The sequence below is a fragment of the Sylvia atricapilla genome, chromosome 3, assembly GCF_009819655.1.
Source record: "Sylvia atricapilla isolate bSylAtr1 chromosome 3, bSylAtr1.pri, whole genome shotgun sequence".
NCBI lineage: Eukaryota > Metazoa > Chordata > Aves > Passeriformes > Sylviidae > Sylvia > Sylvia atricapilla.
Window position 1 is genome coordinate 54,611,059 of NC_089142.1, and position 22,965 is coordinate 54,634,023.

Consider the following 22,965-nt stretch of genomic DNA (forward strand, 5'->3'; position numbering starts at 1 on the left):
GCCACATAGCGTTGTGGCAGTGTTATGTTATCAGGCTGGATGGGGTTCCCTTCCTCTTTTTGAAAAGCAGAATACCTCTGGTTTTGAAGGAAAGCAGGAAAGACTGTTATCTGCTAGTTCTCCAGGTGATGTGGATGCAGTTGAGAATGAATTTCTACACATATGTATAGAAATTACCATCCTTGCTACCGTGGTCATATGTTATCCAAACCATGCGGAGCCAAAGCTAACGAGAACTTCTGTTACTCAAGCACGCTGACAGATGGCAGCCGTCTAAACTGAGAATAGCACCAAAAATACATTGCTCAGAAGTGAAGAAGGATGTAGTGAGAGGTTTTATGATTTGTTATCTGGAAACCACAGTAGATCCTATCTCAATGAACTCAGAAGAACCACTTGCAGACAGAGGGGCTTTTCAACTTCTGCTGAGATGTTCAGATCTCCTCTGTTTTGCCAGCTGAAGATTTCTTCTCTAAACTACAGAAATCAGGACGCTTACTGGAAGATGTTTAAAAACACTGGTACTTCAGTACCAGGCAATCTTGCCACCCTTCTGGCAGCCCTGCAAACCACTTGCACTAATCCCCGCTTTTTATGGTTCTGTGACCTCTAGAATTGCAGTTCTCAGAAGTAATCTGCTCACTTCAAATATGTCAGAGTGCCAAAAGTCATACAGAGAATAAACAACTTTATTTTATAACAGAATTACAGAAAGCAAAATATCACTTAATACAACTTCAAGCTACTATAAATCTAATTTGGCATTTTAACTATACACAGAGTCAACAGAAAAAAAAAAAAAAAAAAACCAAAACAGAAAAAAAAACCCAAACCAAACAAACAACCCCCCTGCAAGAACAAATTAAAAACAAACCCAAATATAATTAACAGGTTTTTTCCATGGCAGTCTCAACCGATGGTACTCTCTTATTACTTTATGAGTGGAGTCCATCTTACATCTTTTATTCAGTAGCCTAAAAACCTGCATTAACCATTAGAGGAAGCATGTGGAACATATACCTTCTCTGTAACAGAAATGTCAGTTCTAACATGGAGACACAGTGAGGTTTAATAGCAAGCGAGCATTCTACACATGTATCCAAATAATGGAAGTATTGAAACTGGGACACAGTAAGAAAAAAAAGCACTACGGTTTTAAGCTGCCTAGATCATCTCTTGTTGGAAAAAGAGAAAGATATTTTGTTCTTCCTTCTTTCCTTATCTGGAATGCTGCAGACAGCAAAAAGTCTGCAAAAAGTTGAGCATTGGCACCAAAGTGCAAAAAGAACACAGTGCTCAGTCAGAAGAAATCTGTCTGCAACTCCTTCTCCTCTACAGACTGCCACACCATCTCTGCTCTGCAGAGAGGAGAACCTTGGAAAAGAAAGAGTTACAGAGATACCAGTATAAAATTTATCCAAAGAAATATATTTTTTCAAATTTTAGCAAATGTTTTATTTTTATAAAAAACTTCATTATGTGATATCATATATTTACCTGAATAATCTGAAAAGAAATCTGTAAATTACTCCAGTAAGAGATTTCACTTGAAATATCTGAAAAAAACTATTTCTGAATTAGTAAAGATCCTCCTTCCTGCACAATTACCTCCTCCAGTGAACAATGATTTCCAGACATATTTTGTTCACTTTCATATAATTAAGAATCAGTTTCAAAAATACAAGTATTTGTGCAAAAGAAGATCATACCCTCTAGAACTTCATTTTTAAAAAAACCAAAAAACTTCTAAGACTGTTAAGAAGTGGTTATAAAAATAAACAAGAAAGACTGTAAGGGAATATAGACGTTAAAATGGAGTTTGGTATTGGCATTTAAGTCGTGAACATCTGGTCATCGTTGCTAGGCCTGGTGGATTCAGTGGAATCATGATGACTTGGAATGACTACAGTTCTTCGTGGTCAGTGACATTTTTATTTCTGGAAGAAAAAAGTGATGTGGAAGGTTACATAAGCATTTGTAACAGATACCACGTGAATGTCAGATCAGAGTCAGAAAGTAATTTTCTCTATGCAGGGCTCTTTGGTTTTGTTTTCTTTTCTCACAGGAATGGAAGGTTACTTCATTAAAAAAATGCTGGATTGACTAAAACTCCCTTCAGCCACTAGGCAAACAGTACTACACTTTCTTCAAGTACTCATCCTCCTTTAGAGTGTTTTTTCCCTCCCCAAAGTTCTTGTGTTATTTTAATTGCAGTCACTTGCACAGTTTACTGAAAATTTTAATCCACAACCTAGAGCATAAATAAAAAAGGAAGGTACTTGTTCAATTCAGTAATCCTTCAGAATCAGAATGCAGTATCTTTTACTTTTATTAGAGAAGACAAGTCTACACAAAGAATACTGCTGTAGTCATCAGAGCTTTCATCACCTCAGAAACAACTATGCAAAATTCATTACATGTCTCCATTGCCTCTCACAGCACAGGAGAGAAAAAGGCTCTCGACAGATACTCAAGGCACTTCAGGTGGCTTTCTTTTGTTTAGATGACTAAAGTTTTTCCCTAAAGTTTAATTGAAAGGCATCATCAGACAAACAAGTCCCCAGGTCTGACACAAAAGTAGCATGGAGAAATGTTCTCTTTTATTCTCTCACAAGCATTGAAGACCAGGAATCTGTAAAGTAATTTGCACACTCAGACAAGTACAACTGACACACTCCAGTTCTTTGCAAACAGCCATTCCACAATGGTTATTTTTCTCAAAAGAGAAAAATAAATTCCCCTGAGACAATAGAAGGAATTATTTGAATGCTTTTTTTCTGAATAAAAATTTTACAAAGTATTGAAATATTTGATGGAGGAACAAAATCAACTTTGCAGCTGCTCACTAATGTAGAAATGTGGCGCAAACCTGCCAAGATAATTTTTTCCTCCCCTGACTCAGTGCCCTCAAAAAGATGTAATTACTTCTATGGGATAGATTGTGTTGAACACTGATGCTGCAGTAAGGTAGCATGAAGAAGCTGGCACATTCTACACTCATATAAGAGAAGAGGCAATCCCTGCTCCCAAGACTTATAAATTCACACTGATTAATAATGAATGCAAAATGTGATGGCAGCACATAGAATAGTAAAACCCTGCAAATCCAAACCATCTGTTTTGCTGTCTCACTGTATCTTTCTACCTTCAATCCTGTGATAGAAGTGCTGAAAATATGCAGGGGATGGTTTGAGTGTGCATGTTAAATGTTGTTGTGTATCAAGAGACCAGTGAAATCACCCAAAGCACATGCATTCTCCTTACTGCAAACTGCTCTCACAAAAGTGATGTGCATTTTTCCAGGCCTTCTAGAACATTTATGTGATGTGGGCACTCATCAACATCCCCCCTATCTCTCAGTTCAGTTCCATTCCCTGTCGTCTCCTGTGCTTTCAAATCAAAGCTGGAGCACACACGTTATTCTCATTTTCAGTGTCACTAAGCAACAAAGCCACGAACAAACACGACTGAACACCAAAATAAAGGAACAATGAAAAAATAGACATTTGTGAAGTGTTTCTTATTTTTGGTGCTTTTCCCCAACTGTCCCTCACAAGCAACCCCACCTTCATCGTTACTTTTGGTTTCTAGCATTATCAAATGTGAAAATAATTTTTAACTGCATTAACACTACAAGATGAATATCCAGGTGAGTGCTCATCTAGCACTTCCAAATGTGATCCATGTTTTCTCCTGGTTTGTACATTTATGAACAAAAAATACTGATTTCTTTTTCAAACACACAAGAATCTGACCAAATCTGAAGAAACTTTTTTTCAGCCCAAACTTAGTTCTATTGTGTTTTACATCCTGAAAAATTCTGTAAATTTACATGCTGGAAGCTCAGAGGAAAACTAGCCAGAAAATACTGTCTAAACACATGACTGAAACAAACATTGTAGTTCTAGCACTATTTGTACAAGGTCAGGAAGGGCAATTTGAACCACTTTGGCAGAGAAGATGGATAAACTTCCTGTCTGCAGTCCAGAGGGCAGGCCATTCTGCTCTCATCTTCATATTCTCCACAGCATTCAACACTGCTGCTCTATGCAGCATTACACATAGCAGGAGTTCAGGACAAGCTCTCAGAAGAGTTTTGTGTACAGTGGTGAGACCCAACAATTCTGCCAGCAGATGAGAAAAACTCTCACTCCAAAAGCCCACCACGGGCAATCTCTTAACTGACCATATCCATGTCAACAGCTGGCAATGGATATTAGCTCTCCCCTTCCTCAGCCACACACAGGCACCCCCACTGCTATCCTGATGTTAAGAAAAGAGACACTTATAGGTAGATTAAATAAACTAGGGCTTCAGTCTATGTCTTTCAGCTGAAAATATGCATCTGTGATCAGACTAGCTCAGGAAGAGTCCAATTCCTTGATAATGGTCATGCTCCATGGAATAGCATTCAGTAGGTGCAAGTCATATCCTCTCAACTGATCTTCGAATCTTTTCTCTTCTGGATCCCAGAAGTGATACTCAACAGTTAAATCTTCAGCTTTCGGGAAATTCAGGCACAGCAATAAAATGGATTTTTTAAACATGACAAATTATCAGGATTATGTGAAAAAACAACCTCCCCTCTAGTAGCTCATACCAAATTTGGAATCAAGTCAGTGTCTCATTTTTTATATATTCCTGGCACTTCATGGTTCTGCTCAAGTCTGCTAAAGCTGCAGGTTGAAATTTGTAACAGGTAGTTTCCTTGGGTAAAGAATTTTGTTCAATACTAAGGGAATGCCTGCCTGCACACAACATACAAGTCTCTTGTCCATGGGCCACAACCACCATTGTATAAAATACTGAACAAGGGAAATAAGAATCATGACTACTCTCATTTCTTTAAAACATACAAAATGTATTTCTTTTGCCTTGTCTCCCCCACATCAACATTTATCAAAGTGCATATTAAAAGCTCGAAGTTGCACTAAAACAATTTTCCTTCTTCAGATATTCCAATAAAACTGCTGCTCTTCTAGCTAAATACAGAGGCTGGTCAGTAAAAAATCAGAGATCTCCTAGGGTTAAACCACTAGTTTTTAAACTTAATTCCTTTATAAATCCCTCCCAGTGATATAGCCATTTAACCATTAACAAAATCTTTTTGTTGAATCTGAATCTACCATTAACAAAACCTTTAAGTTTGAAAAAACCTGCAGCTTGAGTCTCATTACAACAGCATGACAAACACAGGAAATCTGAAGCTTTACACCCCCAAATGGTTACACAGCTTTAAGACATTAGCCTATAATGAGTGCAAGAGCAGATTTATGCAGTGTTCATCCTGATCATTCTATTGAATACATGAAGGAGGACTGTAATGTGTTTTTTTTGTTTTGTTGTTTTTTTTTTTTTTTCTCAAGCTAGAAAGGAGGGCCTAATAAACTAATGACTTCAAATAGCTTTTTCAACTGATAAAAGGCTTTAAAACTTGAGCTTCCAATACATTTACCTTCTTCTCTGGGAAAATGATAAAAGGCCAATAATATCGGTGTGTTTAGGATTAAGGATTAGCTGACTAAATTGAAACATCCAAGTGTTTCCTTTCACTACTGGAAACCACACTGTTTTCCTACTAAGCAAGATGTTAGGTAAGAACTATAATTGTGCAGACAAACAGAAAAGTGTGACACATCTTTTGTATCTTGCAGAAATAGCCCAAACCTATTTTAATACAAACTTGACACAATATTGACCAAACATTGTAGAAAAAGCCGTGAGAGAACTGTGACAAAACTGTGAGACATATATAAGAACATTTGCAACTGAAATTAATGTCAAATTAGACCTAAGATAAAAATTCTTACACTAAGTCTTCTATTAGCACCTGTTTAAACTCACCCTTCTGTGAATGCCTATTGTAAAGATGCCCCATAGTTTTCACCTGAAAAGACATGAATGCAACAGAAAGCTGATATCACGTTTTCCTGCGTAAATTATACACATAAACTTACCTGCAGTATTTGCTTGAGGGCATTTTTGATTTTAGTCTTCATCTTCCTCAGCAAGTTCAGTTTCTTTGTGCACCACCACTCTCGTCACAGACATGTCTGGGTGCTGTTCTTTGGCTTCTTTGATTGCCTGTGCCAGAGCCTGCAAACGTATTTGAAATACAGAACTTAACTTTTGTTAAGCCAAAAGGACGTTCATGTGGGGCCAGAGAATGGCAGAATACCTTTGGAAAACTTGGTTATAATTTTTCAGAACTGTAAATTCCTGAACTTGAGATCAAAGGTAAAAAAACAAAACCCAAACCAAACCAACTCCCAAAACACAACCCCCCCAAAAAAAACCCAAACAAAAAAAAACCCAAAACAAAACACCAAACCCAAACAACAAAAAACCCCACAATGTTAAAAATTTGCCAAGATTTCCAGGAAGTAACAAGTAACCATAAAGTTGTAATACAACTTTCTAGCTCATATTAGGAGAAAAAAAGTATTTCTATATCTCAGAACTTTTTGAACTTCTGCAAAAGATCATATAAATAACAGCGTAACATGACTATAAGGTAGTACAGAAAAACAGGAGTGCTCTTCAGTTTTCTAGACAAAACGGAAAGATACTTTGGAATGGTACTGAAACTCTGGAATAAGATCATAACAGAAATTTCTCAGCACAAGAATCCCATTTTTCTCCTCGTACTAGTTTAAGGGAAATTTCTTTAGCTTAAGTCAGGGAAGTGTAAAAGCAAGTATCATTCAGTTGCTTATAATCCCTCCCCATTTTAAGAAATTTTATCATCTTAAGAGATGTATCAATATACTCAGTTGGATAAGATGACCATCATAGGTCCCTTCCAACTGAAATGCCAAATTTTATTCTACATCATAGTCAACAACATAAGAGCACCCTCTGAATCACAACAGGTGAAATAGCACCTGAGACCTTTTCTTTCTTGCCCGCATATTAGTACACATCTTATTTCAGTGAGCTGTATTACTGCTGGAACCTAACATAAGAAGAAACCAGAAGACACAGGAAGGTATTCAGAGGCAGCAGTTCACCTGTTTACCTTTAGTACAACTAAAAACCCCCAAAATACTAGAAGGAGCAAGAAAAATATAATGCAACAAAAAGGTTTACCTTAATTTAGTAAAGTGACTATTTCCTGAGCTAGCTACAGGTATTAAGTGAGAGAAGAAATAACTAACTCTGAAGAGAGATTGAAAACACCAGCATTAGGCACACTATTATGTGACACTGAATCTGAAATCCTATTAAGGGAATATGTACAGGACACATGATGTACATTGGTACAATACTGCTGTTTGCTGTTTGTTAGCAATCAAACCATAAACAATGAAAAAACCCTAAGACTCTAACTGGTAAATTACAACAAAAAATACAAACATTTGTATTTTGAAACTCCAAACTGAAATACTGTTTTCCTATTGAGAACTGTTTTAGTGATATAGGGAGCTAATAGACAAAACAAAAAGCATCCAGCATTTATTTCGGGCATTTAAGAAGCTCCATACTCAAGAAAAAGTGGTAGATATTTCTTGAATCTCTTAAAAGCTGCTCACTGCTGTTTTAAACTTCAGTGATTAAAATTGTATTTTGTAGTCCCTTATCTATAATTTCTTTTTTTAATTCATTATTCACTTATCCCAAATTAAAGAAGGACTTTGAGAATTGTCTGATATACTAAAGCTATTTTATCACCTTTCCAGGCATTTGAAGTGCACTGACTGTGTGTCAAGAGCAATTCATGCCTGATGCTGAGCAGCCCTGTCATTTAATTATGAGTTTCAAGAAGAGATTCAGCTTGTCAAGAGACACTTTCTGGACACAAATCAAAATGTGAAAATAAATTCCTTGAAACCTCTCAATATATTACAATTCATAAGTTAAACTGAACCCTGTTATGCTGATTTGTGAAGGCTTCACAAAGTTAGAAATGTATTCAATGCAAGGTAGGCTTTTCCATTTGTATTAAGCAATGACTGTTGATTGCCTTTGTTACTGTAGTTTCTTAGATTTAAAATCTCCTGTGTAATCATCATTACAAAGACTAGGCAACTGACTTTTCTTAATTATTTTCCTGTGTAGTGCTCAAATTCTGTCTTATTAATTTAGCACCTAGAAGTGATTTTAACCTTAGTTTCTAAGACTTCATAAAATACTGCTTTAGTACTGATGGAGATAAAAAGGTACATATAATTACAATTACTTTTATTACGCATAATTCTACAAATACTGGCCAAAACCTAATTTTTAAATTCAAGCAGTTAATGTTTTAATGTATTTCAAAGCTTTCAATCAAAATGAGCGCTGCATTCAGATGTTGCTGAAACAATGCAGTAGAGACTCCCATCTATCCAGATCAGTATATCAAAAGAAGATTATTTCAGTAATGTTTTTCCTCCCAGTACAAAAGCTCTACTAAATAAACTGGGTCTCTTCCAAAAAGAGTAATCCCTCTAAAAATAGCAAAAATCCATTCACATGATCTATGATGCAAATTTACAAATGCTGTTTTTCTTCCACATGGATTCAAAAGGCTTCTTAAATAGCAAAGCACAACTGCATAATAACTGTGCCACAATTAACAGTCTCAGTTTTTTTCTATATAATTTTATTCAATTTTTTTATCTTTCTCTTACTTCAGATTTCTGAAACACCATCTAGATCTCACTGGACTACAAATCTCACATTTTCAGTGTTAAATTTGCATACTCACCTCATCATGGTCAATATCTGCATCGCCAGTAATGACAATACGCTTCTCAATTCTTGTTTCTGATACTCCACCTTTTACCATCTATAGATGTCAGAAAAAAAAAAAAAACCAAAACAGAAAACCAGCCCTGTAATTATTCCGTATTTCCACAAGTAACAACCTCCTGCTGCACAGAAACAAATAGATTTCTGTGTCTGAGTTGTAATTAGTAGTAAATGTGTTCAGTACTAAATCATCATCTCCTTTTTCAGCTATGCAGTTGGTCACCTTCCAGCAATTGCTAAACTTGATAAAAATCCAGCAATAGAGAATTACTCCTTATTAGAACCCACATTTGGCAAACTGTAATTCCAGCTTCTTCCATCATATATATCTGACAACATGGAAATTCCAGGAGTCTTTTCTTTTATTTCAACCCATCTATCATGAGCCTCTCCATAGTCATAATCCTATGCCATTACATACAAAGATGATTTGGTTTTCAGTTCTGCCATGCAAGAATTTTCATCAGATATTTTTAATGTATTTCACACTGCTGAACAGTTTTGTGCTTTTTTTTCTTCACTTCTTATTCTAATGATTAAAACACTTTAGCTTATAAAAAATCTCACAAAAATAATATTTTTTGCCTTTTAAATCAGCCTGCATATGAGAAAAGAATAAACTACCTCTTAAAATACACTGACCATATTATGGAAGAGCCAAGATGACACTGTTAAGAACATCATTAGAATATCCAAACTATTTTGGAAGATCTCTTTATCAGTAATGATCAATTTGCAATGTAAAATAAAAAGCTTAGAAAATTCAAACAATCTTGTTACTGACAAGTTTATCATCAATTCAAAAAAGATAAGGATCTGCTGCATCGTGGTAATTCCAGTAATTTCTCAGTAGAATACAAGACTGAAACCATTTTCTTCAATTGTGCCTTCCAAGAAGCAAGACTATTTGACATCTGAATTTGACAAGACAATGTACACTTCCTTTCAAAACTGTGGTTCAATTCACTGAAAGATTTTTTTCGTAAAATGGTGGTGGCTTAATGATTCCAAAAAGGAGCAGGAGTCAGAAAATTACGTGTTGACTAGACTTATTACGTGTTGACTAGACTTTATAACAAAAGGAATTTGAATATATATATTTTTAATTCCGAGCTTACTTTATTTCATGTGCCTCACTTTCCAACATTATTCTTCCACCATCACTTTGTGCATATGACTTTCAATCTCCAAAATACTTCAATCTTTAGAAAATCTATCCAGTGAGCAGTTAATTCAATTCTGTCATGTTGTAAAACTTCTGTATCTGGGGGGGGGGGGGGGGGGGGCGGAATTCCTGAACTCACACTGTCTCCCTCTTCTAATTTTCTTAGAAAAAAGATGCTAAGAGTTCAAAGAGGAGTTGAAAACTGTGCTGTTTAGACATGCCTAAAATTTGACAAATATTTACATAAATTAGCAATAACAATAATCATAATCATCATCACACTTTGGTATCTCTAACACACTGGTATGAAGCATTACATGTTTCATGTTTTCCATGAAACACACGTGATGTCCTGTTAACACTGAGCTTTCCTTTTCAAGCATAGAATGCAGAGGAAATAATTCAGCACCCAAACACGCTTGCAAAGTAATCTAACAGAATGATCTGCTTTTAAATATACCCTAAACCTAGAAGCACAAGGATGATCAGCACAAATTCTGGGAAACATTGTTTCAGTTCATCATGGTGCCATTAGCAAGGCTCCTGTAGACCTCAGACAAGTTAGTTACACTAGCAAAGATTCTGCAGGGTATCAGTGGGTGAGGACAGGACTGAATCTGTAAAATTTTACTTACATACTCATTTGTCAAATACTGAAATAAGACCTATACAAACTACTGAAAAACCACTAATCATATGTTTCCCCCTTTTAATGTACCATTCCTAGATATTCCTGATTATTCATTAGGACTTCCATCTTCAAAATCTGTACAGAAAGATTTAATTCTTACACATCCCTGGAATGAATCCCTTCCATTTCAAGTTAGTTTTCCCCAATGAATTAGCAGATATACAAGAAACTTCATGTAAAATTGTGTTTTGAGGGTCTGGTGTTTTTTTAATTAAGAAAGACATGAAATACATTTTACCTTTGTGATGTGTGTCGTTGTGGTGGTAGAAATGGACTCTGATGTAATTGTCTGTGCACTCACCAGCACACCAGTATCGCCAACAGCATTGCCATCAAGCTGTAAGGAAAAAAGGTATTATTATATAATGGCATTTAAAAACAGGAGAAAAGGCTAGTTTTCTTACTAAACACATTCTTTAATTCAGCTAGAACTGAAATCTAAATAGAAGCCATCCAAATTCACAGAGTCTGATAAGGCTATTATTATGGCCCATTCCTGTGCAGAATTCATGCTCACAGTTATGTGTTCCTTTCAGGAGCAATGAGGTATTTTAATCAGGTGTCCAAAACCAGATCAAAGTGAGTTATACTTTCACAGGCAGCAACAGAGTCTTTATATATAAAAAGAAGATTAGAACTTCTTAAGTACCTGTGAAGATTCATATGTGATAGTTTTAGTTTCTGTTTGAACAATTGGAATTTCTTTAGTGGCGATTTCAGTTCTCTGCGTGGCATCTGAAATGGTTACCATCTCTGTTTTCACTACTGGAGGCTGTGATGCAAGAAATAAACAATCAATTTAAAAGACAGAAGAAGTTTTGTAAAGTGGACCAAGAAAGCACAACCAAAAGCTCAAGAAAAGCATAACCGTAAGATAAGTATTTGACTAACTTCCCATACAAAAAGCATGCAATAAATAAGCAAAATGAAATGAAGATTAATACAGCAGCCCTCTAGAATATCCATAACATTGTGGGAAAATTTAATCTCCTAATAACCTTATCAAAGTTCAGTGTTTCAGTCAACAGTACATACCAAAGAGCAACTGCTAAAACAAAGCTACAACACATGTGCTGAAAATGTGTAAAAGCATCACTATGAAAAAAATAAAAATCTTAGTTTGCATAAAGAAATTGAGAGATCAGACAGATAAACTTTGAACTAATCTAGGAAAATATCTATCCTCAGTCTGCAACTAGACTAGAAATTGCATAAAAGTTTAACTTTTTAATATGTATTACTTCTGGAAAAGAAAAACTTCAGAAAATTGGATTTTAAGCAGTTTAAATTTTTCTGTAAGCCAATGACTTCTTTTGATAAAGACTAAAAAGCTACTTCAACAATTTAAAGTAAAATAGGGGTGTTCTCTGCAATACCACAAACAAAGCAATTAACCTTGGGTCTGTAAGCTAGTGAACTCATTATTTATCTTATTGGAGCAGATTTTCATTAAATTCAAGAACTAAAGCCGTTTGATATTTTTCTAGATGCATCAGCTGCTATCTTATATTGATTTTGAATACACATAGGGTAAAATCCCAGGAAAAAACCCAAACACCCTTTCATGCTTACACACACAGCAGCCCCTCTTCCCCTTTCTCCAAACTATCTATGCTTTTAGGAAGCATGGGTACTTGCAAATTTTAAAAGTCTAATAAGCTACTTCTTTCATGATGTTAATCAGAACAGCTGTGTATGTAAAAGACAACAAAAGTTGTTTTGATTAAAAAGTGAAGAAAAAAATTGCCACCATTATAAGAGCAAGCAGGCAGAGAACAAAAAGTCACTAAACTGGTGAAAAACTCTGCAGAAGATCATGATTTACAAATTTACAAAGACATGCCTTTTCTGCCTTTCATTTTTTTCCCTTTCTTCTTCTTTATCATTTGTCCAGTAATAAACTCTTCAACCTTGTTTGGCTTCAAACAACTGGCTGTGACAGGAACCCATGCATGCTTCCTAAGTATCTACTGTACTAGAAGACTTCACGGAAACATTGTGATATGAGCCTCACCACTTAACAGTGCAGTGCGCTCACCTATGCCATTTCTAGCCATACATATTCTAACCTACAAATCTGCAATGCTTTATCGAAGGACGGAAAAAAAAAGCAAGAAAAGCAGTGATTGAGTACGAGGAAAACAGGAACAAAAATTTGTGACAAGTGTTTTCTAATTTCAACTTGCATGAGTTTTCCAGTCACAATTACATGTCATGGACTTGTCAAAACCAGTTGACAAATAGACAAGACAAGACTTAAAACACTGGAAACATGTAAATAATCAATACACATTATGTATGTGCATATAAAATATGGAGGAGATTAAAAAAAAAAAAAAAAGAGATCTCAGTCTTCGGAAGGTTTGCCTTTACTGGTGATTTTCACTCAGTTCTAGCAAAAAGTCAGAAACCATAACTGAAGGAGACAGAATTTCACTGCTCATCCATGGTTTCCCCTTCCAAATGATCTGAATCTTGTTGGATGTCAGAAGATGTGGAGGAATAGAAGAAGAAAGGCAGGTATATTTTCACCCCAAGAGATAGCTCTGCTTAATCTAGTTGTCATACTGTTCTACCATTTACCTCAGAACAACAAATTAATTGTGGTGCAACATCAATGTCAACATGAGACACATCTCCATTGAGTTTCAGCTGTTCCTCCTCTTTTTCTTCACCTAAGTCTTGCTTAATTTGCTCTGACAAATTCTTCTCTTCTGTAGCTACAGTAACTGTATTTTCCTGGACCAAATCTTCAGCTGTAACTTGTGTGCGCTCAACTGGTACATTTTGTTTACTGCCTTCTGGTATGGCTTCCACATGCTGCGTATTTTCTTCATGTTCTTTCCTTTTCATGTCTTCCTCTTCTTCCTGTTCTTCCCTGATGACTTCCTCAATTGCCCTATGATGTGGCTGGTATTCTCCCATCTCTTCATCCTCACTCTCACTACTACTGCTGCTGCTACTATCTGATGGCAATGATGAAGAGTCCTTTTTTGACACGTGCTCCACCTTACATGTCTCCCCAGCATCAGTGGCAACTTGCATTTTCCCTTTGTTGGTTTCGTCTACGACTAGTGTTTCTTCTATCCCAAACTCTGCCTGCTTCTTCTCCTCCACTATGTCCAGAGTCTCATGTGAACTCTGCACAAAAAACATGGATGAGGATAAACAAAAGTAGAGTATATGAATAAATTAAAATGATGAAAATAAAATCAGCTGATAGCTGGTTCATGTCATATGGAAGACAAAAGATGGCTGTGATGGTTAACTTAAAAAAGAAGGAAGGAAAGAATGAAGATGGATTGGAAGAGTTAAAGCCAAATTTAGCCATCGAAAAAAATCTGCAGAACCTTATCAGCATCGCTGACTCCAGTACAAGGCCCTTCTGCTCTGGAAGCATGTCTCTGTGAAACAAAAAGCAATCAGAGGATAAAAATCAATGCATAACCCTTTTCAACAGTGCAACATCCTCCAAGCAAGCTTTCAAGAATGTATACATGATACTAGAGAGATGCTACATATTCACTGCAAGATGCTAGTTGCCTGACACTTCATTGAAATATTAGATCAAAAGTAGGTAAGAATTATAAAAATTATTATTGCAGTAAGAACTGAATTATGAAAGCCTGAAAATAAACAGCATGAATGTACTAGCCAGTGATGCTACTGAGGCAGCTATTTCTCTCAGTTAAGTCAGGAATTAAGAAGAAATAATATTAAAAATCAGTTAACAGAAAAAACAATGCTCTACTACCAGTTTGCCATAATTTTAAAAACAGTATAAAAGGCATTATTGCAGGGTTTTGTTAGTTGTTTGTCTTGTTTACTTTATGCAACTTGAGAGATAATGAGAGGATGACTGCTTAGGGTAGTATGTTGTCAGAATAGCAACACATGATTACCAAGAAGATCCTACAAGAATTCAGTTTGGAACCAAAAGGATGATAATAAAGCAGCTATATTAGTATTTCTTCCATAACAAAACAATGACGGCTATCTGAAAGCCCGCAGCAAATGATGTATTAGGCCGTCAGGTTCTTTTTAATCGAACATACTTTTAGCGAACAGTCTGCAGCAAAATTAAGAGTGCAAATGAAAAGAATACAAAAATGAACACACCATCTGTGACTTAATCCTAGCTTTTATTGCTGTTTACCTAGCGCAGCACCTACGGAGCGTAAGCTTAGCCAGGCACTGATTCCTCCCTGTTTCTGGCGTGCTGCAGATGCAGAGTTAAGCTCTGAGGCAGGCCGGGACGCACGGGAGCAGCCCGGACCTGTCGCTGTCCCTATCCCTGTCCCTGTCCCGGCGGGATCCGTCCCGTCCCCCGCCCGAGCAGCACCTGCGGCCCCGGCGCGGCCGTCTGCTCCCCCGCAGCGCCCTCTGCTGGCCCCGGGCTGGCGGCGGCGACGGGCCCGCTGGTGCCGGCGCCGAAGCGCTCCTTACTAAACAAAATGGAGGTAATCTCCTCTTCCAGGCTCTAGACGGGTCAGAGAAGCGAAAGGAAAGAATTAGACAGCGGCGGACGGAGCGGCAGCCACCTACAATGGGAGAGGTTTGGCAAGAGAGAGCGGTGACAAAGCGGGGGGACACGGACAGGGGCGACACAGCACGGCCGTGCGCTGGGGCTGCGCCTGCACCGTGCACAGCGCACCGCGGGGACGAGCACAGCGACATTTACACAGCGACATTTACACGGACTTCCCAAACAGCGCGGTTTACTTAGCTTAGCTGGTAACTCCGTATTTACTACTGGGATTATTTTTTTCCCTTTTAAAAATCCGGTTTTGACACCTTCTAAAGCCCAGCTGGATTAGAGCTCTAGGGCTGTCACATATATTTACTTAGAATACATACCCACAGTGCTGAAACGTTAAAATATTTACTTTTTTTAATATAAATTTATATATCTGTATATATACACGTATATAAAAACACTTAAATATCCTAGCAAATTCATGTTGATTAAAAATCTTCTTTCAAAAAGCCTTTCCCATTTCAGTGGGAAAACTTGTGGTTTTCAAACATACATAAAAGGTGACACATTGCTTTAAAGTGTAAGTTACGTTCATAACTTTCAAAGTTTGCTTAGCCATACAAATTTATAGCCCTACAGAAAATAGGGCTCTAAGTCTGTATGGTTAAGCAAACTTTGAAAGTTCACGTGGGTACAAGCCTCTGAAAAGGCTACAATTCTTTATTCCAGATTTCATTCCACAAGCCCTGGTAAGAAGTTAGAAGTAAAAGCAGTTAAAATCAAAAGCCAACCATGTACAAATACATCACACGGACATAACACACATGTTGACAACATTCCATGAGATACATTTCAGCCTTCCTGAAGGGCACTACAGAGAATCATGCCAGCAGCACGCGCCGGAGAAAAGCTGAGGTGCCATGCACACAACTGCAGCCGTGGGGACTCACCGTGTGAGCAGTGATGTACAATATGAACTGACAGAGTGATGTACAGTATGAACTGACAGAGGTTACACCGTGCTACTCTACGAACACTACAATGCATATGGCATGCAGAAGAACAGAGAAGGAAAAAGAACCCCTAACTGGTTTTTTTTTTTATTTCCCTACACTAAAATTCAAAGTTCATTTCAATGGTGGCTAAGAAGAGTTAACAGGAATGCAAGCTATTAAATCTGTCTTTATGCAGCATTGAATATCCATTAGGACAATGTGTTCCTTACCCCTACTTTCTTTCCCTGGTCTACTTCACCCAAGAAACATTCATCTATTAACAGATTACATCAAAAGGCAAAAATGTTCATGATCCTTTCATAGTACTCTGGTACCTTGTTTTCTAATTGCTAAAAGCAGTTAAAAAAAAAAAAAAAAACAAAAACAAAAACAACCAGGAGAAAACCTAAATCTTTATGTGCTAGGTGGTCAGACTGTGCACATCTCTATCCCTGCTCCCCCTTAACTATATATATATAGTTAAAGACAGGGATGTACCACTCATCTTTTAGTATCTTCCCCCCCCTTCAAATCTTTGGGTCTTCCACTCTTTTAAAACAAAAACACCAGTCACACAATTCATTTGATAATGTAACCTCTGTTCGCTGGAGCATTTAGTTAAAAAGGATTAAATGTATAGATAGAATTCATAGATTTTCTATCAGCCTGTGTTTAAATTCTGGGCAAATTCTTTTGGTACACGGTCATATGCTCTAACATGAAATACTGTTTACAGGCTGTGGGGGATGGGTTAAAGGAAAAAAAAATATTGTGGATATCTGTAAAATAGAAATATTTCCCCTATTTGGAACATATATATGTATCAACATGTGAGTTTTTGTTTAATTAAGTCACAGATGCTGTGCACTTGCAAGAGTATGGTGGATCTACAAGTATAGTGACACAAATGAGATGTACCTAAAATAACATTTCTAGGACACAGAAAATTATCTGTAAGCATTTTCACTGAAGCAAAAGAAGAAAAAGAATATTAGAAGTGGTATCCCTGCTTTATTCTCGTCCATTATTCGGCTATCCTAAAGGACAGGAAGGATCAACAGGCATCCCTCAACAAATAATTCAGGATGGAAACACAGTTCCCCAAATATGATACTTATATATGTAATACATGAAATAGGACTGCTAGCTCCACATAAACCTATTAGGCCAAAAGTGATGTAAAAAAGCATCATCACAATTGCTACTCATCATCACTAGCACACTGCTGTTAGTCCCACTGGTTAGAGTGCTTTTTACTGCACAGATGTTATCAGGGACAAAACCTCCCTCTTTTCCTTAATGAAAAGAGGTACAAAAGTATTCAGAACAGGTTGCTTTTGAAATGAAGCTGCTTACACAGCATTATTGGTTAGAATAATGATTACATAGTGAACACACAAAGCAAAATTTCTTGTGTGAAATGTCAAATAACTGCAAGCAATTATTTCCTTAGAATGAAAACACATTTTGTTGCTATCCTAGTCACATCAAATACAGTAATTTTCTAGTGAAAAACTGAGTTTCTTTTCAGTGGCCATTCAGAACTTCATGGTTATTTTGATGTTTAAGCAAAACATTGCTGGCATTCATATATATGTGTTTCTATACACATATATACACAGAGATCCTGGTTTACAACTCAACATTCTCATATCAGTATTGCCTTTAAAAAGTTATTTCCATGAAGGGAAAAAAAAAAAAAAAAAAAAAAAAAGAAAGAAGTGCCCAAGCCACCAAGCTAGCCCAAAGCAGATACAGCGAAAAAGCAGCAGGTTTCAGGGCAGCCACCTTATTGGTTTCCTCTGGTTTTGCTCCTGCAATCCATGGCATTGCAATCCATTGTTTCTCCTTCCCAGGCAGTGTTTTCACTTGGAAAATGTGGTCTCCTTTTTTCTATTTGGTTTTCATTTTATAAAACCAGTGTAAATCAACAAGCAATGAGACAGACATTCACTATACATAAACACAAAACCAAATCATCTGGAAGTGACAGAACATACTAGATGAGCAAAAAAATCCAAACCACCAGATATAAAATAACTTGCGGGGGCCTCAACTTCAAGAGAAAGAAATCAACACAGAAAACACACACAGCCACATAATAAAAATTAAGTTACACTTTTACATAAATGTCTCTTTCAACCAAAAATATATTTATAGCTATCAAATGAATCACCATGTCATGAATGTTTGAAATTACGACCAACATTTGTACCTGTGCATATATCACTGTACACAGAAACCTTAAGGTACTACTCAGAAATTTGAGGAATTTCTTGGCAGCAACCACAAATTAACAAAGTAAAGAAGTGATGCAGTTAGTTGCTCCGTTCTCTGTATGCGCATACTCACAGTTCAGATCACTTACAAAACTTAATGAAATAATGTCCTATTATCAAAAATAGTTTTGTAGCAACAGGCCTGCTTAATTGAAAGCTCACCTTTATGTGGACCAAAAGAAAGCTGAAGAATTTACGGGGATTGGACAACAATACATTTAAGGTAGGAGGGGTGGGAACCATGGTGATAGACAAAGACAACAACAAAACAAACTGCTTTAAAAAACTGATTTACTCATCTACTGTACGAAAGAAACCGCTAATAACCCAATAGAACTAAAAGTTTCACAACAATGAGCAATTTGGGTAGGTTTCTTGGTACAGGCATTGAGAGTAACATTTGTAGAAAACTGTATTCCATACTACTGTTTCAAGGTTCAGTCAGAAAGAAGAGGTAGAGAGAAGTAGATAAATTCATTTTACAGATTTTTAAAGATTAAGATAAGTAAATTTTAACAACTACATTAAATGTGTCCTGAAGTCAACACTGTAAATTATCTGATCACATAAAGTCCTTCTGAAACAAAACACAAACTGTGTGTATTTATGCACAAGCTGTCTATGAAGAAATAAAGATATAGAAAAGGAAGGAAAAGTTCTACCATCACTGAAAAATTACCTTTATCAATCTGCACAAAGAGTGAAATTTAAGATATCCTTAACATACAGGAAAATGCTGCCATCACTTCCATTTTCATCTAATTCAGTTGTTCATGTAGAAGATTAAAATTCCACCCACTATTTAAAGTCAGGTCCAATAGTAATAGTAAAAGAAGTTAATGTATACTTAGTATAAACAAATATTATATCAGACAAATCAACCTGAAGGACAAACTGCATTTGCTGTATGACATAGAGGGTTGTATGGAAAGGCATGCAGACAGGTGTGGGCTGTGACATACCCCTTGTGTCTGTAGGGACAGAGGTGTGATACGCCGCTTTTCCCACTCATTTGGGCGTGGTTCGGGTGTGGATTCCATGAAATTGCGCTTGAGCTCACTAATGCTAGCCTGGTGTTTCAGTAAGTCGTCCTGGGTCTTATCCAGGTCCTAGCAACCCACAACATAAAACAAAGTAGGACAAAACACGACAACAAAAGCAAACTTAACTGAAAAAAAAAAAAAAAAAGAATAGAAGCAACCAAACCAAGGAAAGTGCCTTGTATCTGAAATGGTGACCTTCTTTGTAGTGCCTCAAAATAAAAATGTTTAAGGCTGTAAGATTTTTCTGATTCAAGATTTTCTGGTTTCATTTTTGTAGTGAAGGTCTTATTCATACACTGTTTCTTCCATATTTTAAAGCAAAGGAAAATAATGCTGTACATGGTTATTTAGCAAAGAGCTACTTTCATCCAAAACATGACACTACTAGCCCTTTGAAACAATAATAATTTCCAGAAGCTGTTTGCTTTCACCTAGAATTTGTAAGCACAGAAGCAAATATTTCAGGATACTGCACAGCTAACATAACTGAAGGTAGCTGTAAGAAAGAACAGTTCAACCCAAGGAGCATAAAAATGCATCTTTCTTGATACTACAAGCTCCATGACTTAACATCTGTGAACACAATACTACAAGGCCAAATATACAAGCAATCAACACCTGCTTAGCTTCAGAGGGATAAGCCATTGCAGGCTTCAACTTACTGGAAGAATCAGATTTAAAGACTTCAGGCCTGCTACCTGCCAATTCTACTTTTAAGAACATGACAGCAAGACAGGCAAGTTTTTGTGCATGCCAATACCAAAAAAAAAGATCTAAATTACACCTCCATAGATCAATGCCGAAGGGGACACCACAGCATGAGTACTAAATTAGATTTTGTCATGACCATTGAGGCCAAACTTCAGTACCTTGGATCAAATAACTAACTACAAGGTATTTTTTCACTTTGTACCAGCTACAGGGCAGAGGTAAGGTTCAGGAGCTATGCCAAAATGCAACTGCTCTAGCAGCTAAACAAAAATATATATGCTTAGCTTTCTTGGGAATTCCCTGTCTTCTAAATACAATGGCTGGGATTTGGTGGGAAAAGCAGATTTCATCTTGCCTTCACAATTTGTCCTCGTTCCAGGTCTGAAGAAAATCCCATGTTGCTTATGCTATCTCAAAACAAGAATATTTTTTTCAGTAGTATTCTATAGTTATATTCAAGTTTAAGCCTCAGATCCATTTTTAGTAAAGAATTTGAAGACTGAAATGAAATATTATCAAGGTAGACATAACTATTAAGGAAGTTCTGTCAGAAGAATGTAATCAGAAATAATTATGTAGGCAAAGCATCTGGATTTTTTACAAAGATCTTAAAACACTTTTTAGTAGCATGTTCTGAAATCTACCATTTCGATTTTTATTGTCAGTGATCACAGTGCAAAGATGCTTCACATTAAGTCATGAAAAACCTGCAAACCAAACTTATAAGTTTCTAATTTCTTTTTCATCTACTTACTAACCTTGTGGATAAGCCTGCATGCATTTTGAACATTTGAACCTCTCTCCTTCTGGCAACTCAGTAGGTTTTTATTGTCACAGGACCACTTTTCATCCTGGACTAACAAATGAGACACTAAATACGTCCCCCTAAAGTTTGTCTTTCCTGAGTGAAGTAAAATCTTATGCCAAAGGCATTCTATTATACAACTGAAGCTCGTAACAATCCCGTCATTATTTTAAGACCTGTCTTGGCTTGACACAAGGCACATTTCTTGGACTTGATCAAAGCACAGTTATGCAATGCACACTTTCAGTGCTTCAGTAAGTTATACACAAGCAAAGTTTCAATAGTGATCAAAAGCTGCAAAAAGCCATAAAATATTAGTTGGGTTACTGCGATCCACACATCTTATTACTGAACAAAACAAATGATTTTTAAAAAAACTTTGTGACAAAGGGAATTATTTATAGCCCCATCTGGATGAATAAAATAAAAACAGCAGTAGGATTTTTTTAAAACATCTTCGGTTATTAACCACAAGTTAAATGATACTGATAATTACAGACAGTCTCTGATAAAATAATTGAGATTGCTAATCTATATGAAAATTCTTACAATAAAAATCTCTACTTTAGTGACAATGCGCTACACATGAACATAATATTCAAAGCTCTTTGCTGTTGCTCATCTGCAATGAAAACTAACCTTCAAGAAGCAAAATTTACTTCCACTTGAAAATGAAAAAGTAAAGCAAATATCTCAGAAGATATTCAAGCATTCCTTTGAATATCTGATCCTTGCATCATTTCTCAATGTTGCTAAAACCATGTCAGAAGCAGAATTAGTTTACTATACTTCTACTGCTTGCCCCTTACTAAAACTCTATTTATTCAGCTAATTTATTTGAGGAGGGTTGATTAAACTGGCAAAAGCTGGAAACTCTACTCAACAGAAGATGCAAACATTGAAGTGCAATGTACAAAAAACCATTTAGAATTATGAATTGCACCCATGTGTCTGCTCTATCTAAACAGGGCTATTATTCCCAGTTGCCACCTTGAAAACACTTAGCAAAAATACACAAATTTACATTAAATATTCGACCTGAGGGTTGGTTGTGGGTATTTTGTATTTCTTTTTTTTAACTCAGAGACTAGAATGGTAACATGCAACATTTCCAAGCTGGTTTTCCCCATGCACTTCATGCAGTGTATCCATAACAGCCTGCAGGTGACCTCCCATCCCATGCAGCCTGGCAGCCAGTGAGAATGTAGAGTACTTTTTGTATTACATACAAACCTCCAACATTAAATTGCTATGTCTGACATAAATATTTTCCCCGTCTACCCTCAAGGAACTGATCTGTGAAATTGAGCCACATAAACAAAAACAAAACAAAACATAAAGAACATAAAATGGACCAGCACAGCAAGTAAATAAAACAAGACCCTTACAATCAGCCAGCCAAATAAAGAAAATAAAATAGTGAGGTGAAAAGGCACTATTCAGACAAAACCCACAGAAAATTTAGGGTGCTAACAAGGCAGGCAGCCACAGTCAGGTTCAATTGTAAAACAACAACCAAGCACCTTCTGCTGTGCTTTCTCCTCTTCGTATTCCACCTGCGTGAGCGCACGACAAATCATCAAGAAAAGGAAGTGTTAACATTGGCTTACAGACTAACACAGAAGCTTCATGTCTTTGTAAATGCTGCAAAGTGTGCTGGATTTTACAGACCTTTACTTTTGCGGCCCCAGATGTCGAAATTAAGCGACTTGGGTCTTCTTGCACCTACATTGTTGTAGAATGGCTGAAGTAATTTTTGGCATAAGTGGCATGAAAAATGGAAGTTTCACACTGTGTTCCTTTCTTACTACACTTTTTTTTGTCTCCCAAGTGAAAATTTAAGAATGAGTAACAAAGAAAAATGATATGCGTAATTTCTATGGTATGCGACTTTAATTCTGCAACAAATTGATGGGAAAATGGAATTGAATCCAGGAGTTCTTTTGGGAAAAGAGTTTGGGGTTCAAGTCAAACACTTAAACACTGTATTTACAAACTTTAAGAATAGGAACAAACTTTAATTTTAGGAATGTTGTCTTGGGATGAACTATTTACAAACCCATCCC

The 22,965-nt window shown here is 36.5% G+C and overlaps 1 protein-coding gene across 13 annotated transcripts in view; it reads right to left on the reverse strand.

Moving 5' to 3' along the window:
• Positions 1–5,957: 5,957 nt before the first annotated feature.
• Positions 5,958–22,965, reverse strand: part of EPB41L2 (erythrocyte membrane protein band 4.1 like 2) — a 101,117-nt gene continuing 84,109 nt past the window's right edge. Inside the window, exons 14-23 of one of the 13 annotated variants that reach the window (XM_066315379.1) lie at positions 22,133–22,195; positions 19,303–19,449; positions 17,850–17,954; positions 14,932–15,069; positions 13,940–13,993; positions 13,173–13,730; positions 11,239–11,361; positions 10,828–10,926; positions 8,690–8,770; positions 5,958–6,096 (exon numbers count right to left, since the gene is read on the reverse strand). In XM_066315379.1, coding sequence (XP_066171476.1) covers positions 5,989–6,096; positions 8,690–8,770; positions 10,828–10,926; positions 11,239–11,361; positions 13,173–13,730; positions 13,940–13,993; positions 14,932–15,069; positions 17,850–17,954; positions 19,303–19,449; positions 22,133–22,195 — 1,476 coding nt within the window. In that variant the 3' untranslated portion in view covers positions 5,958–5,988. The remainder of the gene's footprint in view (positions 6,097–8,689; positions 8,771–10,827; positions 10,927–11,238; positions 11,362–13,172; positions 13,731–13,939; positions 13,994–14,931; positions 15,070–17,849; positions 17,955–19,302; positions 19,450–22,132; positions 22,196–22,965) is intronic. The other 12 variants (XM_066315380.1, XM_066315381.1, XM_066315387.1 and 9 more) reach the window with 12 other exon arrangements.